The sequence below is a fragment of the Heptranchias perlo genome, chromosome 11, assembly GCF_035084215.1.
Source record: "Heptranchias perlo isolate sHepPer1 chromosome 11, sHepPer1.hap1, whole genome shotgun sequence".
Lineage (NCBI taxonomy): Eukaryota > Metazoa > Chordata > Chondrichthyes > Hexanchiformes > Hexanchidae > Heptranchias > Heptranchias perlo.
In genome coordinates, this window is record NC_090335.1 from 12,958,608 (window position 1) to 12,977,886 (window position 19,279).

Below are 19,279 nucleotides of genomic sequence, written 5' to 3' on the forward strand. Positions count from 1 at the left end.
ATTATACATCTACCAGTATTATAACTGGCAATTTATCAGTATCATAACCTACAATTTACCATAAACCAAACAATTTGAACTCTATTGTTTTCATTAAAAACATTTTATATATTGGCATATTACTTGTATTCCTTTCACCAACACAACTGTTGGGTATGAATCCTCAAGTGGTATATGGTCAGATTTTTCTGGCATAGGAATCCCAAATAAAACCAGCTCAACTTCACCAAAGAGGAAGGTTTAAAAAAAAAAGGAAGACAAACCTTATGAAAGTGGAACTAAATGAAACCTCAGTTTTGTGAAACTTCTTACCCTTTCCTGAGCTCTGCTAGCACTGAAACTGGGATTGGAGAGGTAACTCGTATATAGAATAGTTTCTGGTCTGTTATTCAGGCAATATTGTTCTTTCTCTGTGGAAAGAGAACAAAATGTCTATTAAATTGCAAAATGGGGAGAGGGAAATTGAAGGTAAATTAAAAATTGTTTGCCCTGAACAACTGTACAAATTCAATATACCATGTCTAATAAAATTAGTTGCAGCTAAATTGCACAAACTCACATTTCAGATGACATCCCAACATAACTCCGTTTATAAGGCCCACAGTGCTGACAATTAGTAAATTCACAGCTGTAGGAAAAGCATTATACAAGCTTTCTATATTATTGTAAACCTGGTTAAGGAAAAAACCTTACATTAGTTTTGCTGTGAACAAAGGCTTGCTGTATATCCAAAACAAGCTTTTTAAAGTGACCTTGAGAGAGAAAGCTTGAGTAATGAGCACCTGGTGCCATCCTCATGGCCTTGTTTATCAGTTAGAGAAGGGGAGTCATCTCCAGCTGGATGAAGGAGGTGATAAAGCCAAATATGTGTATAAGGCAGTAGGACTGATAACACCCCAGCTACAGAGAGAATAGAGCTAATTGTCTCTAAAAAAAAAGATGAGAGCTTTTAATATTGATTAGAACATTCTTGGAGTTGGACTGCTCAACTAATCAAGACCTTTGAAAGTGCACCCCAAAGTCTTGGGCAATGATCAACTGTGTTAGGATGTATTCATCTTAATAGCATGTTTAATTGTGATCTTGCATTTTAACATCTTTGTTACTTATTATAACTTAATAAAGCCATATACTTAGAAAAAAACACCTTGCAGCCTTTTTGATTAAAACTCAAACCAGTAATATTACTCAATATTTTCATGCATAAACTGCTAGTTTCCCTGTTGCCCATGTCCAAAGGTTGATCGGACAGTGTGCAAGGCCTGGGTACCCTCCCTCCCTCCCTCGTAATACTTGGCATTTGAAAACCTAGGGCAGAGTTCCAAATGGGCACAATGCTTCCACTCCCAACTACAATCCCTCCCAAAAGTGGTTTTGTCTTAGGTTACCAGATTGCAGGACTGGGAAAGATGCCTCAGTCAGCGTCACTTGGAAGATGGGACAGCTGGTTCAATAAAAAAAAACTTAAGAGTCTCACAGAAACTATGCAGGCCACTTGTTGCTCCCCCTGGTATTAGGATGACCCAACTGTAGGACAGCAGTGGTATCAGGTGGATGAAAGCCACCTTTTAAACAAACACTCACCACACGGACTGCAGCAGTTCAAGAAAGCAGCTCACCACCACCTGCTCAAGAGCAATAAATGCTAGCATTGCCAGCAATGCCCACATCCCATAAATAAATAAAAAAATTGAATACTAGTTATTACAGCTATCAAAGAGGCTGCAATGGAGTCGGTAGAACCAGTGCAAATTGCTGTTGCTCTTAATTATTTAAAATCTGGTGTATTTATTATTTACAAAGGTTGAACAGGTTAATGCAATAAGGTCATTGCAATAAACAACACTATGAAAGAAAAAAGAATTAGCACACTTACAATCCTCAGCATAGATGTGTGTTAACTAAAGGTATTAAGGGATATGGGGCTACAGCAGGTATATGGAGTTAGGTCACAGATCAGCCATAATCTCATTGAATGGCAGAACAGGATCGAGGGGCTAAATGGCCTACTCCATTTCCTACATATAGTCACGAGATTTGGTTGGCGATTGAGAGCTCTTGCTACAAGGCAGAAACAAAATGAGTCATGCGACCCAACTGGTTTATGCTGTTGATATTCCATACAAGCCTCTTCCAACTCTGTCCCCATATCCCTCTATTCCCTTCTCCCTAGTGTGCATCGAGCCTCCCTTTACATGTGTTGATACTATCTGCTTCAACCAGTCCACTGGGCAGTGAGTTCCACATTTTCCGAACTCAGTGTAAAGAAATTCCTCATTTTATCTGTTAGTTATATAAAGTCTTATATTTATGCCCCCTTGTTCTGGATTCACCCACAAGTGGGAGCAGTTTCTCCATGTCCAGTCTATCAAACCCCTTCATAATTTTTTTTTTTTTTTTTAAAAAGCTGACTACCAGGTCTTTCCTCCCTTCTCTTCCTTCTTCCTCCCCCCCCCCCCCCCGCAAAAGAGGAAAAACCCCAGCCCTGTTCAATAGCTGCATTCCCTCAATCCTCATAACATCCTTTTAATAATTTCTGTACTTTCTCCAGGGCTTCAATATCATTGTTATAGTATGGAAACCAGAACTGCACACAGTACTCTAACTGTGGTCTAACCAAGGTTCTATATACTGTAATTTTAACATTACCTCCCTGCTTTTGTATTCTATTCTTCTAGAAATGAGCCCTAGTCCTTCATTTGCACACTTAATGGCCTTGTCAACTTACATTGCTACTTTCAGCAACATATGCTTCTGTATTCCCAGATGTTTTTGCTGCTCTACCCCATTTAGTTTATCATCTTCCAAAGAATAAGTGGCCTCACAATTGCACTATATTGAATTTATTTAGCCATTTATCTGCCCACACTGCAAGCCTGAAGGTTTTCCTATGTTTTGTTGCAGTTATTAGCTACAACCCCCAATTTGGGGTCATTTGTGCTCACATCTTTACCTGAATGGATGAGTGAATCAGACTGTGAGCGTTGATAACGTGACTGGTCGCTCATAGACACCATAGGTGGAACCCCATCAGTGAAGCTCATGCACCTGGCAGCTGTAGACTGTACAGAGAGGATGAGTTTACTGAAAGTGTTGGATATAATGTGACTTGAGGACTGCTCAGGTGAGACAGTCAATGACGAACTGCTGCTGCATGAATCATCTTTAGATGTCATTGGAATCCCAACACCTTGCTGCTGTTCATTATCTCCACTTTGGCTTCCCCAAATTTTCTTTGGATCTCCATTTTGGAACACAGTCAATGAAGAAAGCCTTGCATTAGCTGTACATTTCTCTGTAGGTGGTGGTTTAAAGTCATCAAATGTTTCCAACACAGAGATCAGGATCTCTTTGATGGCTTCTGGACTGTTTGAATGTTGTCCTGAACTCACTGCAGTCTGGCCCATCACTGCCGGCCTGGAATATTCATCTGGCACAAAAAACAAGACAAAAGTTCAGCTGAATCCTGTTAGCAGTTTGAATGAACAGATAATCTGGTTAAACAAACAGAACGGCATAATAGCAACACACTATTGTTCAATCTCCACATGTGTGCCATAACACAGAGTTCAACATTAGAGGAGATCTGGTTCCCAACAGTATTCAACCTGCACTATGTTAAAGGCTGGAGGTTTGGGCTTAGCCTCCAGTGACAGGGGATGCCAATCCTGCTGAATGGTGAGTGTGTGCATCCTAATAGGAGTCTATTGCTGACTGTCTGGAGGAAGCCTCAGGGGCCTCTGCTCAACTTAAAATATGGGCTCCCATGTTGGTGCAATGCAGTCACAAGAAATATTAACAAATGGAAATTTTTAATTTGAAATATCAAAGTTGTTTTTTTTAAATTATAGATCATAAATATATTTCCATTACCAGATCTGGCTTTACCAACTTAAGCAATATTGCTTCTGTTCATCTCAGCCTAACTTATTACTCCAGGCTCATCCTGGAGGGTAAGAACAACCCCAAATTCCTCCTCCTCACCACCTCACTGACTGGCTGTTAGTTCCTGATGAACCAAACAGTATTCAACCTCGCTGTTCTGCTTCATCTTGAGCTCAACTTCAATCCCATATCCTGCCCATGAACACAACTGTATTTCCATCTCAAGTATCAGCTGCCTTTGTCTCTACCTCATCCCTTACAGGTTCAACTTCTCAAAACTCCCTCCAAAAGGTCCACTCTACTCACTCAGGACTTAGCTGCCCACCTCCTCTCCCATACCAAGTTCCACTCACCCATCACCTCAATACTTAACTTCCTTCCACTTACTCCCTGCTCATTAATTTCAAAATCTTCATCCATATTTACAAATTCCTACTCAGCCTTGCTCAAAAAAGGTACTTCTGCAACCTCTCCCAGGTTTGTACCCTCAATTATTCAGAGTTGGGACTAGTGTGCATCTTCCAGTCCATGATATTTTGTCATGTTAAAAAGGTGCCATACAAGTACACATTAGTACAGGAAATACTTGCACAATAATTCTGCCCTAAGGTTGGTCCTCATACCAATTCACAGCTGATAGCAAGCTAAGATGTTTATCATACTCCAGGCTAGGAACTCATTTAAAAATTAAAACCAGGCCAAAAGTAGGGGAAACGCAGGTTGGAGGGAGTGAACAGTACAAGAATAATTGCACATTTTACTCCAATTTAAAGTAAAAAATTGAAACATGAATTATTTAAGCTCTAAAAACATTCTGTATATATATTTTCATGGCGTATTTGAGACGATGAGAAAATGCTACAGGCCATCCAAGGCAGATAATGTGGTCCATGGCACCCAAAGCACTTCAGTACATCGGGGACCTCATTATAAGTGTACAACAGCCTGTGGTGCGGTACTGTATGCTGTTGGCATTATGTACATGGGTCATTGAGGATCTAGTTTGCATGTAAAGTAGTGGTAAGCCTAACAACGCACCTAAAGCATCCAAGAGATATTCCAGATGCTCTGCACCCAATTACAACGGGCTCTTAAACCAAATGGATCTTCTGTCTTCTAGTATGGCCTGCTCCTTCATATAGGGTGGCCCCTTCTTACAGGACTTCTTGCCCCTCAGCACATCAGGTATGCCCCCCAAAAGAGGGCAAACTTTTAATAGCTGCTGGTCCCCACTAACTTACCCCTATGTATCATGCATTACGCACTGGGCGTACCCCCAAGATATCTAAATCAGTTGACCTTGCGTTACGGGCTACAGGCATAGCAGTGTAACAAGATCACATTAGTAGCCTCACATCCACCTTTAACATAGGAAAAACATGGGCAGAAAAGTGGAGTTGAGATCACAGATCAACCATGATCTTATTGAATGACGGTGGAGGCTGGAGGGGTCATATGGCGAACTCCTATTTCTTATGTTCTTAAAACAGCCCAAGGTGCATCAGAGTCAGGGCTCAGACCCAAGCAGGAGTACATTAAGTGATGGCCAAAGGCACTGTCAAAGAGGTAGGTTTTAAAAGGACCATTTGAAGGAGGGGAGAGACATTGGAAAGTAGAGGAGTTTAAGGAGGGAGTTCCTTAGAGCTTTGGGGGTGGGGACAAACAGAAAACGACACAGTAGACTCAGACAAGAAAATTACTTACATTCCTGCAGCTGCTCAAAGTTTGCTCCAAGATTTCACAAAGAACAGAGAGAGAGCTGCTGCATATCCAGAGGCAATCGTTTGTACTGGCTAGAGAGCGCAGTGGAGAGCTGAGGAGAGCTAAATTCCCCTCCGAGTATATTGTCATCATGAGTGATTAAGGAACCTCGATCTAATTACTGTTTTGTCACCATTTCACACGTAGGCAATCAATTGGGTAATAAAGTGAAAATGAAACGCCGTTGCAGTGTTGAGTTCTGCTACATTGTTGCACAACAGCAATAATTTTCATGTTAGACTACCTTTACGACACTGGACATGATCCTCAAGTTTCACTTTATGACATTTATGTTGCCAAAGCAGTTATTCACTTCTAGGTTGGGCCCTGCTGAAGGACTCATCCATCAATATTACAAAACAGTTTCCATTGAAAGCAGTGCTACAATATGTGCTGGTTCCCTTGCTGCCCAATCACCAATAATAAATAACTATTCACTCATAAGTTCCACATGTGAACAGTTGTTCCAGAGCCACAATTGCAACTTCAACAGAATTGCACATGTATCTGAAGACCTTGGTTTTTATATAGAACAATTCATGTCCTCGGGACTTACCGAATTAGGTCATACCCAATTACTTACTTTGGAAGTGTAACCACCATTGTTATGTAAGCAAACATTTGCCCACAGCAAGTTCCCACAAACAGCAAAGATGTAAATGACCAAGTAATCAGTTTAAGTGATGCTGGTTAAAGATAAATGTTGGCCAGGACACCAGGGAGAACTCACCTGCTCTTTGAAGAGTGTCACAGGATCTTTTACATCCTCCTGAACAGGCAGGGCCTCGATGCCGCCTCCAATAGTGCAGCACTCCCTCAGTACTGCTCTGAAGTGTCAGCCTAGATTGCTTGCTCAAGTAATGGAGTAGGACTTGAACCAATGTGCTTCTGACTTATGAGAATGCTACTACTGAGCCGAGGCGGACAGTTTCTTTTCATTCATGCTCAGGATGTAGGCATCGCTGACAAGGCTGGCATCCAGAGTTGCCCTGAGAAGCGATTTCATACAACTAAAAAGAGTCAATTACGTTGGTGTGGGATTGTAGTCACGTATAGGCCAGACCAGGTAAGGACACCAGGTTTCCTTCGCTAAAAAAAGTGAACCAGTTGGGTTTTTACACCAATTATGGTCACTTTTACTGATGCTGCTTTTTAATCTCCAGATTTATTAAAAAAAGACAATTAAAATTCTTAATCTGCCATGGTGGGATTGAACTCAATTATTTGTCCAGGCCTCTGGATTACAAGTAACATAACCACTACACTACTGTACAGTGACCAAGTTTCTTTTCCTGGACTCTCCCCAATGGCAGGAGTAAAAAAGTCCTGAGGTCAGCAATGCTAAAATTGCTTTGCTGACCACTCATCCTGCCCTGGGCTACACCTAAAATGGCAGAACCGACTTCAGTGCGCACAGCAGTCTGAGAAATTAGGCAAAATACTCATTCAAGGAGAGCATTGGTGCCTACAACAGCATTGGCATTGTTACGTTTAGAGGACTGCCTCTGATGATTCTCCTGCCTCAGACAGCCTTGTAAGTTAATGGGGTACAGTATTATAATGCAGGAGTTCCATAGTAGGCAGAGTATGAAAATAATAAATGTAGGCTCAACTGTTCATATTGCACAATGTGGTCACGATGTAGGGGCTCTGACTTCACCCTGCTTGAATTACAGGGGATGGTGGTAAAAGAGAATTCAGAGGACGATGAATACCATAACACTCATTTCTGTTCAAGGACCTTCCCTGATATTGAGTGTGGAAACATCTGTTCAGGCCAACTAAAAAAAAAGTCATGTGAACCTGTACCATGTAACTCACAAGCCAAAATATTCAGAACTTTTGACAGTTTAATATATTTAAATTAAGAGATAAAGTAGTGGTCAGTAAGCTCCAGAAATGGAGATAAATCTGAAGTTCTGGATATTTCCCAATCTTTCTCCATCAGCAGGTTTACACTGATAGTCTGGGTTAAGTTCAATAATTTATGGAGGAACAAAAACCATCATGAATACAGTCCATATATTATCAACCAGTTCAAACAAGATTCTGTTTGTCACCACAAAGACACAGGCAGCTGATTTTAATCATTCAACTCTAACATAAGGGTGGCCAAGCTTTTTGTCTTCATGGGTCACATAGGTGTGTTGGAGCCACAAAATGGGCATTTTTAAATCTACAGACCCATTAATCATTCCTATCTTAAGTTGCTAATACTAACAGCACTTGCTGGTCCAAGTTAGGATTTATCCACCAATGAGGCAACAGTGCCAAGAACAGCCCAGAAAAATTCAGACAGAACACACCAACAAACAAGGAATACTGAGGACAGAGTTGACTGGACTTCAAAGGCCAGGGGCTGTAGTTTGAACATACTCATCCTACCCAATTAAATTAATTAAAACTCCTGTGGTACTGCAGCTAAAGAGTTGGCAAGAGATCAGAAATCACAAAAACAAGGTAACAATGAGTCACATTGGCTTGTTTACAATCTTAGTGCAAGTCATGGAGAGTTAAAATTCCTCACTTCAATTCCATTACCTGAGTCATGAATGAACCACACAGTTCAGTGAACATGGTAGCACACAGAGGGGATTGAAAAAAATATCAAAGTTAAGAGATGCATCTCGAGACATAATGACATTTCCCTTGGAACTCCACCTCCATTGTTCTCCTCAATGGCAGTGTGTGGCTGAGTCATACAGAACAGAAAGAACCCAGTCTGTGCTGAGTTAGTCAATCTCAGCCAACATGGCAGTTGGGGTGCTACAATTCAGTCTTAGCACCCCTGGGCTCGAGAGGGATTATCACCCCGGTTGAATAACCTGCTGACATTTACCGTGAAGGTTAACACACAAACAACCAACCACTCGGACAAAGTACCAGATAGCACCTGTGGAACCAAATCCTACAAACCAATACCTTCAAGAAAAGAATGAGGAAAAAAAAAATAAAACTACTTCTTGACAGAGATAATCCTCATTTAAAAATGAAAGCTATCTCTAGTCTTTTATAGAATGGTTATATCTCATTACTTACAGAATGTCAAGTATTTCCCATCACTCATAGAATACACTTGGTTCCAACACTATTTCCTGCTGTAACTTTCCTACCTCCTGTATCAGTTATAGATACTTTTCATATTACAGGAGGGCAGCCAAAAGATGGAGGGGTCACACTGAGTTAACTGCACACCATCTTATAACATTGTAGGCCTATGAAAATCTGGGCCTAGCAATGTGCTATTGGAGCCTGTTTTAGTAAACACTGAGCCAGTACAAGCATTTACACTCCATTAAACAACTGAATCTCAACTCAACCAACACCTGACTAAAATGTAAAAGGACTGAAAAAGATTCCTCTCCCTAAACAAAAATAGCCACAATGATTTTATGTTTCAGTTTTGTCACACTAGGGCCACTCATATTAGTTAATTAAAAAAAAAGGCCTAGACAGAAATAAAGGGAAATAAGCAACATAAAAAGCATCTTAGGATTTCTCCATTCAACACTGCTTGGCCTGAGAAGCACAAAATAAAAATGTGAGAAAACAAATACCTGACAATACTGATGTACACAGTGATTGGGACAGAGGAGATGAAGTATTCAGATAAAGTCCTGAAGTAGATGCATTCTTTGCCTTGGCCACAGACGATCGGTCACTCTCCCTTGCTAGCTATGTTAGGAATACAGAAAACAGGTTCAGAGTGACACAGTGCCAATTATCCAATGGAGGTTATATCACTAGAGCATAACGAGGTCTGAACTGGGGAAGCAGAATCTCAACCTGCCTGATCTTGAGACAGTCATTGTGTTGAAATGGAACAATCTGATTGGCATAAAACAAGGTGGATAAAGGCATTAATCAACCATCTAATCTTGACTAATTCTCCTGCATGAAATAGGCCTGGGCTTTTAAAAGGGCACCACCTTCATGGAAAAACTGTTTGATAAATATTTTTTATTTGTTTGCCAACACACAACAAATCACTGAGATGTGCTTTTTCCAAACACTTGTGTGCAATATCTAGGTGACCCTTCTCATCCTTAAATAACAGATTTGCCAAACACTGTTCATTGAAAACAGCACCCCTTTAAGACAGTCTGGAAAAGACATTTTTTAAGTGATTTCCCCGCTCCAATTTATTAATCTAACAAGGATCCTTCATAGAAAATTAAAGTGGTGTGCTTTAGTTCACTCCTGCGCACAAATTAGCTGTACACTCAGAATGCTCTTTGTTTAAAGTTCTGTCTAAACAATATATAATATTAGGCTTCAGTCTCACCAGCTACAGACTCATTATGGATTCAATCTAAGAATAGTGTCAGTCATCGAATTTATTATAATGCAATCACACAGAGACCCGAAGTAGTTATTCGGGCTCAACAATGGAATATGAAAAAAATGGCATTTGCATTGCTTGTTTATGATCTCATCATGACAAAATGACTCCAAGCCACTCCCAAAAAGAACAAGGCCAAAGTCTTTGATAACTCACCCACACTTTCCAACAACTGAGTAACTTCTATTTTAAAAGCAAGGCTATGGAACAGATTCTCTTCCTTCCCCCCAACCTCCATTTTAGACCCAAATCTATTTGCCTTTTCTTACTCCTCCCCACTCGACAGTCTCAGGCATTTAGGACTCCGGGGAAGCCAAACCAGCTGCATTGAGGCATTCCAAGTTAGCAACACCCCAACCCATTTATTTTTTCCCCAGTCACAAAGCAAAGAACAAAGTCCATGCACTTAAGACTAATTATTGCCCCTCTGCAGGCTGAAAGGGCGAACTTAAATCACCAATGGAATGATTCCATTTGTTTCTGCTGGGAACGAGCCCCTTTTTGACATCTGACACCAGGCATAGCTTGCAAGACTGGCATCTGATGTGATGATGCCCATGCCATCGTCTGCCAGTCTTTGAGTTGTGGCATTAGCTATACACTTTGAGTACTGTGCACAGTTCTGGTCTCCATATTGCAAAAAGGACATAGAGACACTGGAGAAGGTGCAAAAAAGGTTCACAAGGTTGATACCAGGACTGAGAAGGTATAAATATCAGGAAAGACTGAACAGGCTAGGGCTCTTTCCTCTAGAAAAGAGAAGACTGAAGGGTGACCTAATAGAGGTCTTTAAAATTATGAAAGGGTTTGATAGGGTAGACATAGAGAAGATGTTTCCACTTGGGGGAAGTCGAAAACTAGAGGTCATAAATATAAGATAGTCACTAATAAACCCAATAGGGAATTCAGGTGAAATATCTTTACCCAGAGTAGTTGAGGCGAATAGATACATTTAAAGGGCAGCTAGACAAATCACATGAAGGAGAAAGAAATAGAACAATATGCTGATAAGGTGAGATGAAGAAGGGTGGGAGGAGGTTCATGTGGAGCATAAACACCGGCATGGACCAGTTGGGCCGAATGGCTTGTTTCTGTGCAAATTTCTATGTAATTTTGTGTGCCGGCAGAAAACAGAAACACTGTCAGCACAGCCAAGCAGCTACTGACTTTCCTGGGCGACTGCACATTTCCTGATCTCTGGGCTGTACGACCTTTAACCCTCGGGGACAGTCCAGCTTGCAGCCTTTAATTTGACTGTTGCTGTGGAACCTGAGGTGGACGCTATAACAACAACTGTCTAGGGTATTCCAGAATTGGTTCCTCATAAGTGGTTCTGTAATATAAACAGGGCATAAGAACTTAAACGGGGAGGGTATTTGACTGAATGGTCATGCAAATTATGAAGGGATATGTACTTAGTAGGGCAGCCAACTTTTGCTGAATCCAAGACCGGACAGGGAGCTTGGACCAGATGATTGGTAGCAAAAGCACTTGAGAAATAAACAGGAGCAACCAGTATCCTTATCAGTTGGAGAACTGAACTGCATAAAGACCAGTTAAAGCTTTGTGAGTGACTGGCTTCTGAATAAATCTGAACCCTAACCTTTCTTAAAGAACTCCCCTGCTTGTCTTCAAATAGTACCATGTGATCTATTATATCCCCTTCAACAAGTAGACAGGGCCTTGGTTTAACATTGCATCCAAATGACAGCACCGTTAACAATGCAGCACTCCCTCAGCACTGCAATGAATTGTCAACCGAGATTACATGCTCAAGTCTCAGCGTGGGACTTGAACCCGCAACCTCCTGACCCAGAGGAAAGAGTGCTACCGACTGAGACAGGCTGGCACTTAAACTAAGATTATATTTTGACAACTATCAAGCGGCACTTACTCACCAATGACCTGCTCACCGATGCTCAGTTTGAGTTCCGCCAGGACCACTCGACTCCAGACCTCATTACAGCCTTGGTCCAAACATGGACAAAAGAGCTGAATTCCAGAGGTGAGGTGAGAGTGACTGCCCTTGACATCAAGGCAGCATTTGACCGAGTGTGGCACCAAAGAGCCCTTGTAAAATAGAAGTCAATGGCAATCAGGGGGAAAACTCTCCAGTGGCTGGAGTCATACCTAGCACAAAGGAAGATGGTAGTGGTTGTTGGAGGCCAATCATCTCAGCCCCAGGACATTGCTGCAGGAGTTCCTCAGGGCAGTGTCCTAGGCCCAACCATCTTCAGCTGCTTCATCAATGACCTCCCTCCATCATAAGGTCAGAAATGGGGATGTTCGCTGATGATTGCACAGTGTTCAGTTCCATTCACAACCCCTCAAATAATGAAGCAGTCCGAGCCCGCACGCAGCAAGACCTGGACAACATCCAGGCTTGGGCTGATAAGTGGCAAGTAACATTCGCGCCAGATAAGTGCCAGGCAATGACCATCCCCAACAAGAGAGAGTCTAACCACCTCCCCTTGACATTCAATGGCATTGCCATCGCCGAATCCCCCACCATCAACATCCTGGGGGTCACCATTGACCAGAAACTTAACTGGACCAGCCATATAAATACTGTGGCTGCAAGAGCAGGTCAGAGGCTGGGTATTCTGCGGCGAGTGACTCACCTCCTGACTCCCCAAAGCCTTTCCACCATCTACAAGGCACAAGTCAGGAGTGTGATGGAATATTCTCCACTTGCCTGGATGAGTGCAGCTCCAACAACACTCAAAAAGCTCGACACCATCCAGGACAAAGCAGCCCGCTTGATTGGCACCCCATCCACCACACTAAACATTCACTCCCTTCACCACCGGCGCACAGTGGCTGCAGTGTGTACCATCTACAGGATACACTGCAGCAACTTGCCAAGGCTTCTTCGACAGCACCTCCCAAATCCGCGACCTCTACCACCTAGAAGGACAAGAGCAGCAGGCACATGGGAACAACACCACCTGCACTTTCCCCTCCAAGTCACACACCATCCCGACTTGGAAATATATCGCCGTTCCTTCATCGTCGCTGGGTCAAAATCCTGGAACTCCCTTCCTAACATCACTGTGGGAGAACCTTCACGAAACGGACTGCAGCGGTTCAAGAAGGCGGCTCACCACTACCTTCTCAAGGGCAATTAGGGATGGGCAATGAATGCCGGCATCGCCAGCGACGCCCACATCCCATGAACGAATAAAAAAAAACTTAGTTCACATCACGAGTTTGGCTACTATAGCTGGGTTTTGAATTTGTGATATCTCAATGGCAGAGCCACTGATTTGAGGTTCTCATGGTAAAATGGACAGAGCCCCTGGAATGGTAAAATCCCATAACCCTGTGTACTAAAAATGGAATTTGGCTTCTTCAGTTGCCATAAACCAATGGGTCTAATTTATCAGCGGAGAAAACCATGGAATATGATCTTCAAAACAAGGGTAAAAATCTTTGACTGCCACGGTAATGAAAATGGAACTTCACTTAATCATAAAACAGGCACAAACCAGGAGTAAAACTAGAACCCTCTGGCCAAACTGGTACTCATGTTCCCATATTGTGTATCATACAAGAACATTTCATGTCTACGTGCATGCTCCAGATTCTCCTGCCTGTGTTCTGATGAAGTGCTTATGTCCTTCCTAACCCTAAGTGCGCACCCAGATTTTCTTTCTTTCCACTGTCATGTCCTGACTCCTTACCCACTCCCACAAACAAACCCCTTGTCCTTGAAAGAAAGAAAATAAAGCAAATGATATAAAAAAGTAAAGCGCACAACATGAAATATATAGATTATAATTTATGCTGTAATCAAACGTGTGGTACATACGCACCAATAACCACCTCATCGTTGCTCAGTTTGGGTTCTGCCAGGACCACTCAGCTCCAGACCTCATTAAGGCCTTGATCCAAACATGGAAACAAGAGTGTAATTCCAGAGGTAAGGTGAGGGTGACTGCCCTTGACATCAAGGCAGCATTTGACCAAGTGTGGCACCAAGGAGCCCTAGTAAAATTAAAGTCAATGGGGATCAGGGGGAAAACTCTCCAATGGCTGAAGTCATACTTGGCACAAAGGAAGATGCTTGTGGTTGTTGGAGGCCAATCATCTCACAACAACAACTTGCATTTATATCTTAACATCAAACATCCTAACATGGTGAACGGTTGTTTTTCAGACAGGAGGGAGGTGTACAGTGGTGTACCCCAAGGTCGGTACTAGGACCACTGCTTTTCTTGATATATATTAATGACTTGGACTTGGGTGTACAGGGCTCAATTTCAAAATTTGCAGGTGACACAAAACTTGGAAGGGTAGTAAACAGTGAGGAGGATAGTGATAGACTTCAAGAGGGTATAGACAGGCTGGTGGAATGGGCGGACTCATGGCAGATGAAATTTAATGCCGAAAAATGCGAAGTGATACATTTTGGTGGGAAGAACAAGGCAAGGCAATGTAAACTAGAGGGCACAACTCTAAAAGGGGTACAGGAACAGAGAGATCTGGGGGTATATGTGCACAAATCATTGAAGGTGGCAGGGCAGGTTGAGAAAGTGGTTAAAAAAGCATACGGGTTCCTGGGCTTTATAAATAGAGGCATAGAGTACAAAAGTACGGAAGTCATGATGAACCTTTACAAAACACAGTTCTGGGCACCACACTTCAGGAAAAATGTGATGGCCTTAGAAAGGGTGCAGATGAGATTTACTGGAATGATTCCAGGGATGAGGGGCTTTAGTTAAATGGATAGACTGGAGAAGCTGGGGTTGTTCTCCTTGGAACAGAGAAGGTTGAGAGGAGATTTGAGAGAGGTATTCAAAATCATGAAGGGCCTAGACAGAGTAGATAGAGAGAAACTGTTCCCAGTGGCAGAAGGGCCGAGAGCTGTGGGCATAGATTTAAGGTGATTGGCCAAAGAACCAAAAGTGAGATGAGGAAAAATCTTTTTAAACAGTTAGTGGTTAGGATCTGGAATGCACTGCCCGAGGGCGTGGTGGAGGCAGATTCAATCATGGCCTTCAAAAAGGAACTGGATAAGTACTTGAAAGGAAAACATTTGCAGGGCTACGGGGAAACTGCGGGGGAGTGGAACCAACTGGATTGCTCTTGCATAGAGCTGGCGTGTACTCGATGGGCTGAATGGCCTCCTTCCGTGCTGTAACCTGTGATTCTATGATTCTAAGCTTTCCAAGGTACTTCACAGGAGTGTTATCAAACAAAATTTGATACCAAGCCACATAAGGACAGGTGACCAAAAGCTTGATCGAAGAGGTAGGTTTTTAAGGAACGTCTTAAAGAAGGATAGAGAGGTAGAGAGGCGGAGAGGTTTAGGGAGGGAATTCCAGAGCTTAGGGCCATGTCCAGGACATCACTGCAGGATTGGTCATGGCAGCATCCTAGGCCCAATTTTCTTTAGCTGCTTCATCGATGACCTTCTCTCCATCATAAGGTCAGAAGTGGGACTGTTTGCTGATGATTGCGCAGCGTTCAACTCGATTAGCAATTCCTCAGATAATGAAGCAGTCCATGCCCACATGCAGCAAGACTTGGGCTGATAAGTAGCAAGTAACATTTGTGCCACACAAGTGCCAGGCAATGACTATCTCCAACAAGAGAGAGTCTAACTACCACCCCTTGACATTCAAAGGCATTACCACCACCGGATCCTGCACAATCAACATCATGAGGATCACCATTGACCAGAAACGCCACTGGTCCAGCCACATAAATGCTGTGGCACCCAGAGCAAGTTAGAGTCTGGATATTCTGTGGGGTGTGGAAGACTCCCCAAAGCTTCTCGACCACCTACAAGGCACTAGTTAGGATTGTGATGTAATACTCTCCACTTGCTGCAACAACACTCAAGAAGCTCAACACCATCCAGGAAAAGCAATCCGTTTGATCGGTACCTCTTCCACCAGCCTAAACATCCACTCCTTCCACCACCATGGCTGCAGTGTGTACTATCTACAGAATGCACTGCAACAACTCGCCAAGGCTTCTTCCACAACCTGTAGCGACCTTCTCGGGAACTAGGGATGGGTAATAAATGCCAATCTTGCCAGCAATGCCCACATCCCGAGAATGAATTTTTAAAAACATGCTGAATTAAAAGATTTGATGGTGAAAAAAAATCAACATGCAAAGGAGAAGTAATTGAAAAGGGTGGGTGGACCGGAGTCCGCACACAGCTGATACGAAAATCGCGGGTGCATCGAGCTCGATGAATCGCCCACTAAGTGAGAGGTCCTGCTGGTGGAATGAGACTCCAGAAAGTTTCACCTTGCATCCCCAAACACTTCACTGATCAATTATGAGATGGTGTCACATTCAAATATTTTGCCAGATGACGAGGCCACTAGCAAGTAAGTTAGACATGGACCCTGTGCCTTTGACTGTGGCCTGGCTTTAGTGTGCAAGCTGGCCAGTCATTAATTCCATTGAACACATTAGTGTTCTACCAGCCCCAATCTTTGTTTTTGGGATGTGGAACTGGTGTATAGTAGACTGTGCAATTGCTTTTTCTTTTCATTTCCACCCAATCCCATCCAAATCGTGGAATTGTCCCACTGCCATGCACTGTGTCTAACAGGACAAACCAGAGACTTGTTCTAATTGCCACGCCAAAGCTACTCAAGAGTGGGCTGTTACAAGGAACACAGAAGCTGCCTGGAGTGGCCTTTCCTTAATTTTTTGCCTTAACACAAACAGGTGGGCACCCCTGTTAATATAATGGATAGGGGACTGTCATAAAAATGCATTAAGTGTCCATCTACTAATATCGCAAACAGTTACTGGGCTGAATATGAGGGGTAATTTTGCAAGGCTCTGACCCATCTGGCAATGCTCAATGCCAGGAGTAGAGGCTTCCACAGTTACCCAATATAATCTTTTATATGCACGCCAATTTGCCTTCACTGAATTCATCACAAAAGATTATTCAACTTATAATAAACATTAAACTAAACCTAATGTTGTAGAACAAACTAATTTGGTCTGAATGGGATCACTTTCATTCCTCTAATTATTGCAAGGCAAATGATATTGTTATGCTTAATACAGTAGTGGTTTTAAATTGTTACCTTCATTGATACTCAGGGTGACTCCTCACATTCATACGCATGTTCTGTGGAAATATAAATGATCCACTTTTAGAAATTTGGTTGTGGAACTGAACGATTGATGAAGTTGAAATGGTTTCTGCTTCCTGGCATCACAACTGCCTCATACTGGAAATGACAGCAATGTTACTTAAAGGTTCCATTCAATTCTTTGACTAAATATTTGTGATTTTCAGTTAATTGTTCTGTGACGGGAAAACCAAGTGTGTATTGGACCATTTCAAACTCATTCACAAATTTGCCTCAATTTGTACCATGTGACTCTCAAACACCTTTAGATGAAATGGATGTGTATTTGTGTGTGTGTGTGTGTGTGTGTGTGTGTATCTATATGAAGCAATGAATTGTCTCTCAGTACTACTAGTTGCATTGCTCTGATACTAGGTTCCTCACTATTATGGTGAATAGGCCAACATTTGTGGCCATAGCTAAGGAACTATACATACTTTGGTAATTTTTTTAAAAATTGACTACCAAAGGCCCGGTCTGCCTATTTTGGTGGATGTACGAGATCCCATGGTACAATTCAAAGAAGAGTAGGAGAGCCTGGTGTCCTGGCCAACATTCCTCCCTCAATCAAGATCACCAGAAACAATTGATGATTCATCTCATTTGCTGTTTGTGGAATCGTGCTGTGTGCATGTTGGCTGCCAGGTCTTCCTGCATAAAAACAGTAACTGCATCTTAAAGGTAATTTAACAGTTATAAAGTGCTCTGGGACGTCCTCATGACATGATAAGGCACTATCTAAAGGCAAATTATTTCTTTCTAGTGATCTCGGTGGTGGTGCTAGTGGACAGCAAGAACATAAGAAATAGGAGCAGGAGTAGGCCATATGGCCCCTTGAGCCTGCTCCGCCATTCAATAAGATCATGGCTGATCTTCGACCTCAACTCCACTTTCCCGCCCTATCCCCATATCCCTTGATTTCCTTTGTGTACAAAAATCTATCGATCTCAGTCTTGAATATACTCAATGACTGAGCATCCACAGTCCTCTGGGGGAGAGAATTCCAAAGATTCACAACCCTCTGAATGAAGAAACGTTTCCTCATCTCGGTCCTAAATGACCGACCCCTCATCTTGAGACTATGACCTCTAGTTCTAGACCTCCAGCCAGGGGAAACAACCTCTCAGGATCTACCCTGTTAAGCCCTCTAAGAATTTTATACGTTTCAATGAGATCACCTCTCATTCTTCTAAATTCCACAGAATATAGGCCCAGTCTACTCAATCTCTCCTCATAGGACAACTCTCTCATCCCAAGAATCAATCTAGAGAACCTTCGTTGCACCCCCTCTAAGGCAAGTATATCATTCCTTAGGTAAGGAGACCAAAACAGTAAGCAGTACTCCAGATGTGGTCTCACCAGAGCCCTATATAATTGCAGCAAGACCTCCTTACTCTTACACTCCAATCCCCTTGCAATAAAGGCTAATATACCATTTGCCTTCTGAAGCACAATTGTGCTATTTAACATGATTCCATTTTGAGCCAGGCCAGAGCCAGAGTCCTCCCAATGTCCTGACTAACACTTATCTCTCAAACAGCACTACTGAAACAGATTATCTGGTTGGTTATATCAGTGCTGTTGGTGGGACCTTGCTACCATGGCTGCCATATTTTCCTACTTTACTAAAGTGACTAGACTTAAAATGTACTTCGTTGGCTGTGAAATGCTTTGGGATGTCTGAAGATGTGAAAGGCGCTATAAAAATGCAAGTTCTTTCTTTCTCTTGTATGAGTCAAGTAAGATGACCTACTGATGTGGGTAGGGGAGGGGGGGCATGTTCTTTTTGTCCATCATTATGTGAAGGTAAGCTGTACCAATTGAACTATGTGAATTTGATCACAACTGTTGTTCTGTATGTTCATCTTAGTACGAAATAAAGCAGCTTGATGGTTCAGATCAAGCCTCACTTCACCTAGTGGTAACCCAGCCCGTCTTTGGAAAGATTGAAGCAGCATTTGCATGAAAGACACAATTATCCGGTCCAGATCACAAGCAGAGTGCTTTTGTTCTGTCCCTGGGTTATGCTGTGTAAATACAGGACTGTGAGTCAACTCCCATGAAAGTAAGACGCTCAGACCACTTATGGAGTGAACCCTAGAAGGAACATGTGAATGTGTAACAACCAATACGGGCAATATTTGGCCCATAAACCATACAAATCTGTCCCATGAGACCA

The 19,279-nt window shown here is 42.5% G+C and overlaps 1 protein-coding gene across 2 annotated transcripts in view; it reads right to left on the reverse strand.

Annotated features, from left to right (window-relative positions):
• Positions 1–17,098, reverse strand: part of rubcnl (rubicon like autophagy enhancer) — a 61,654-nt gene extending 44,556 nt beyond the window's left edge. For both annotated transcript variants that reach the window (XM_067992557.1, XM_067992555.1), the window contains exons 1-4: positions 17,053–17,098; positions 9,204–9,321; positions 2,954–3,430; positions 313–410 (exon numbers count right to left, since the gene is read on the reverse strand). In XM_067992557.1, the coding sequence (XP_067848658.1) occupies positions 313–410; positions 2,954–3,430; positions 9,204–9,321; positions 17,053–17,058 (699 nt within the window). In that variant the 5' untranslated portion in view covers positions 17,059–17,098. The remainder of the gene's footprint in view (positions 1–312; positions 411–2,953; positions 3,431–9,203; positions 9,322–17,052) is intronic.
• Between the last annotated feature and the right edge of the window lie 2,181 nt (positions 17,099–19,279).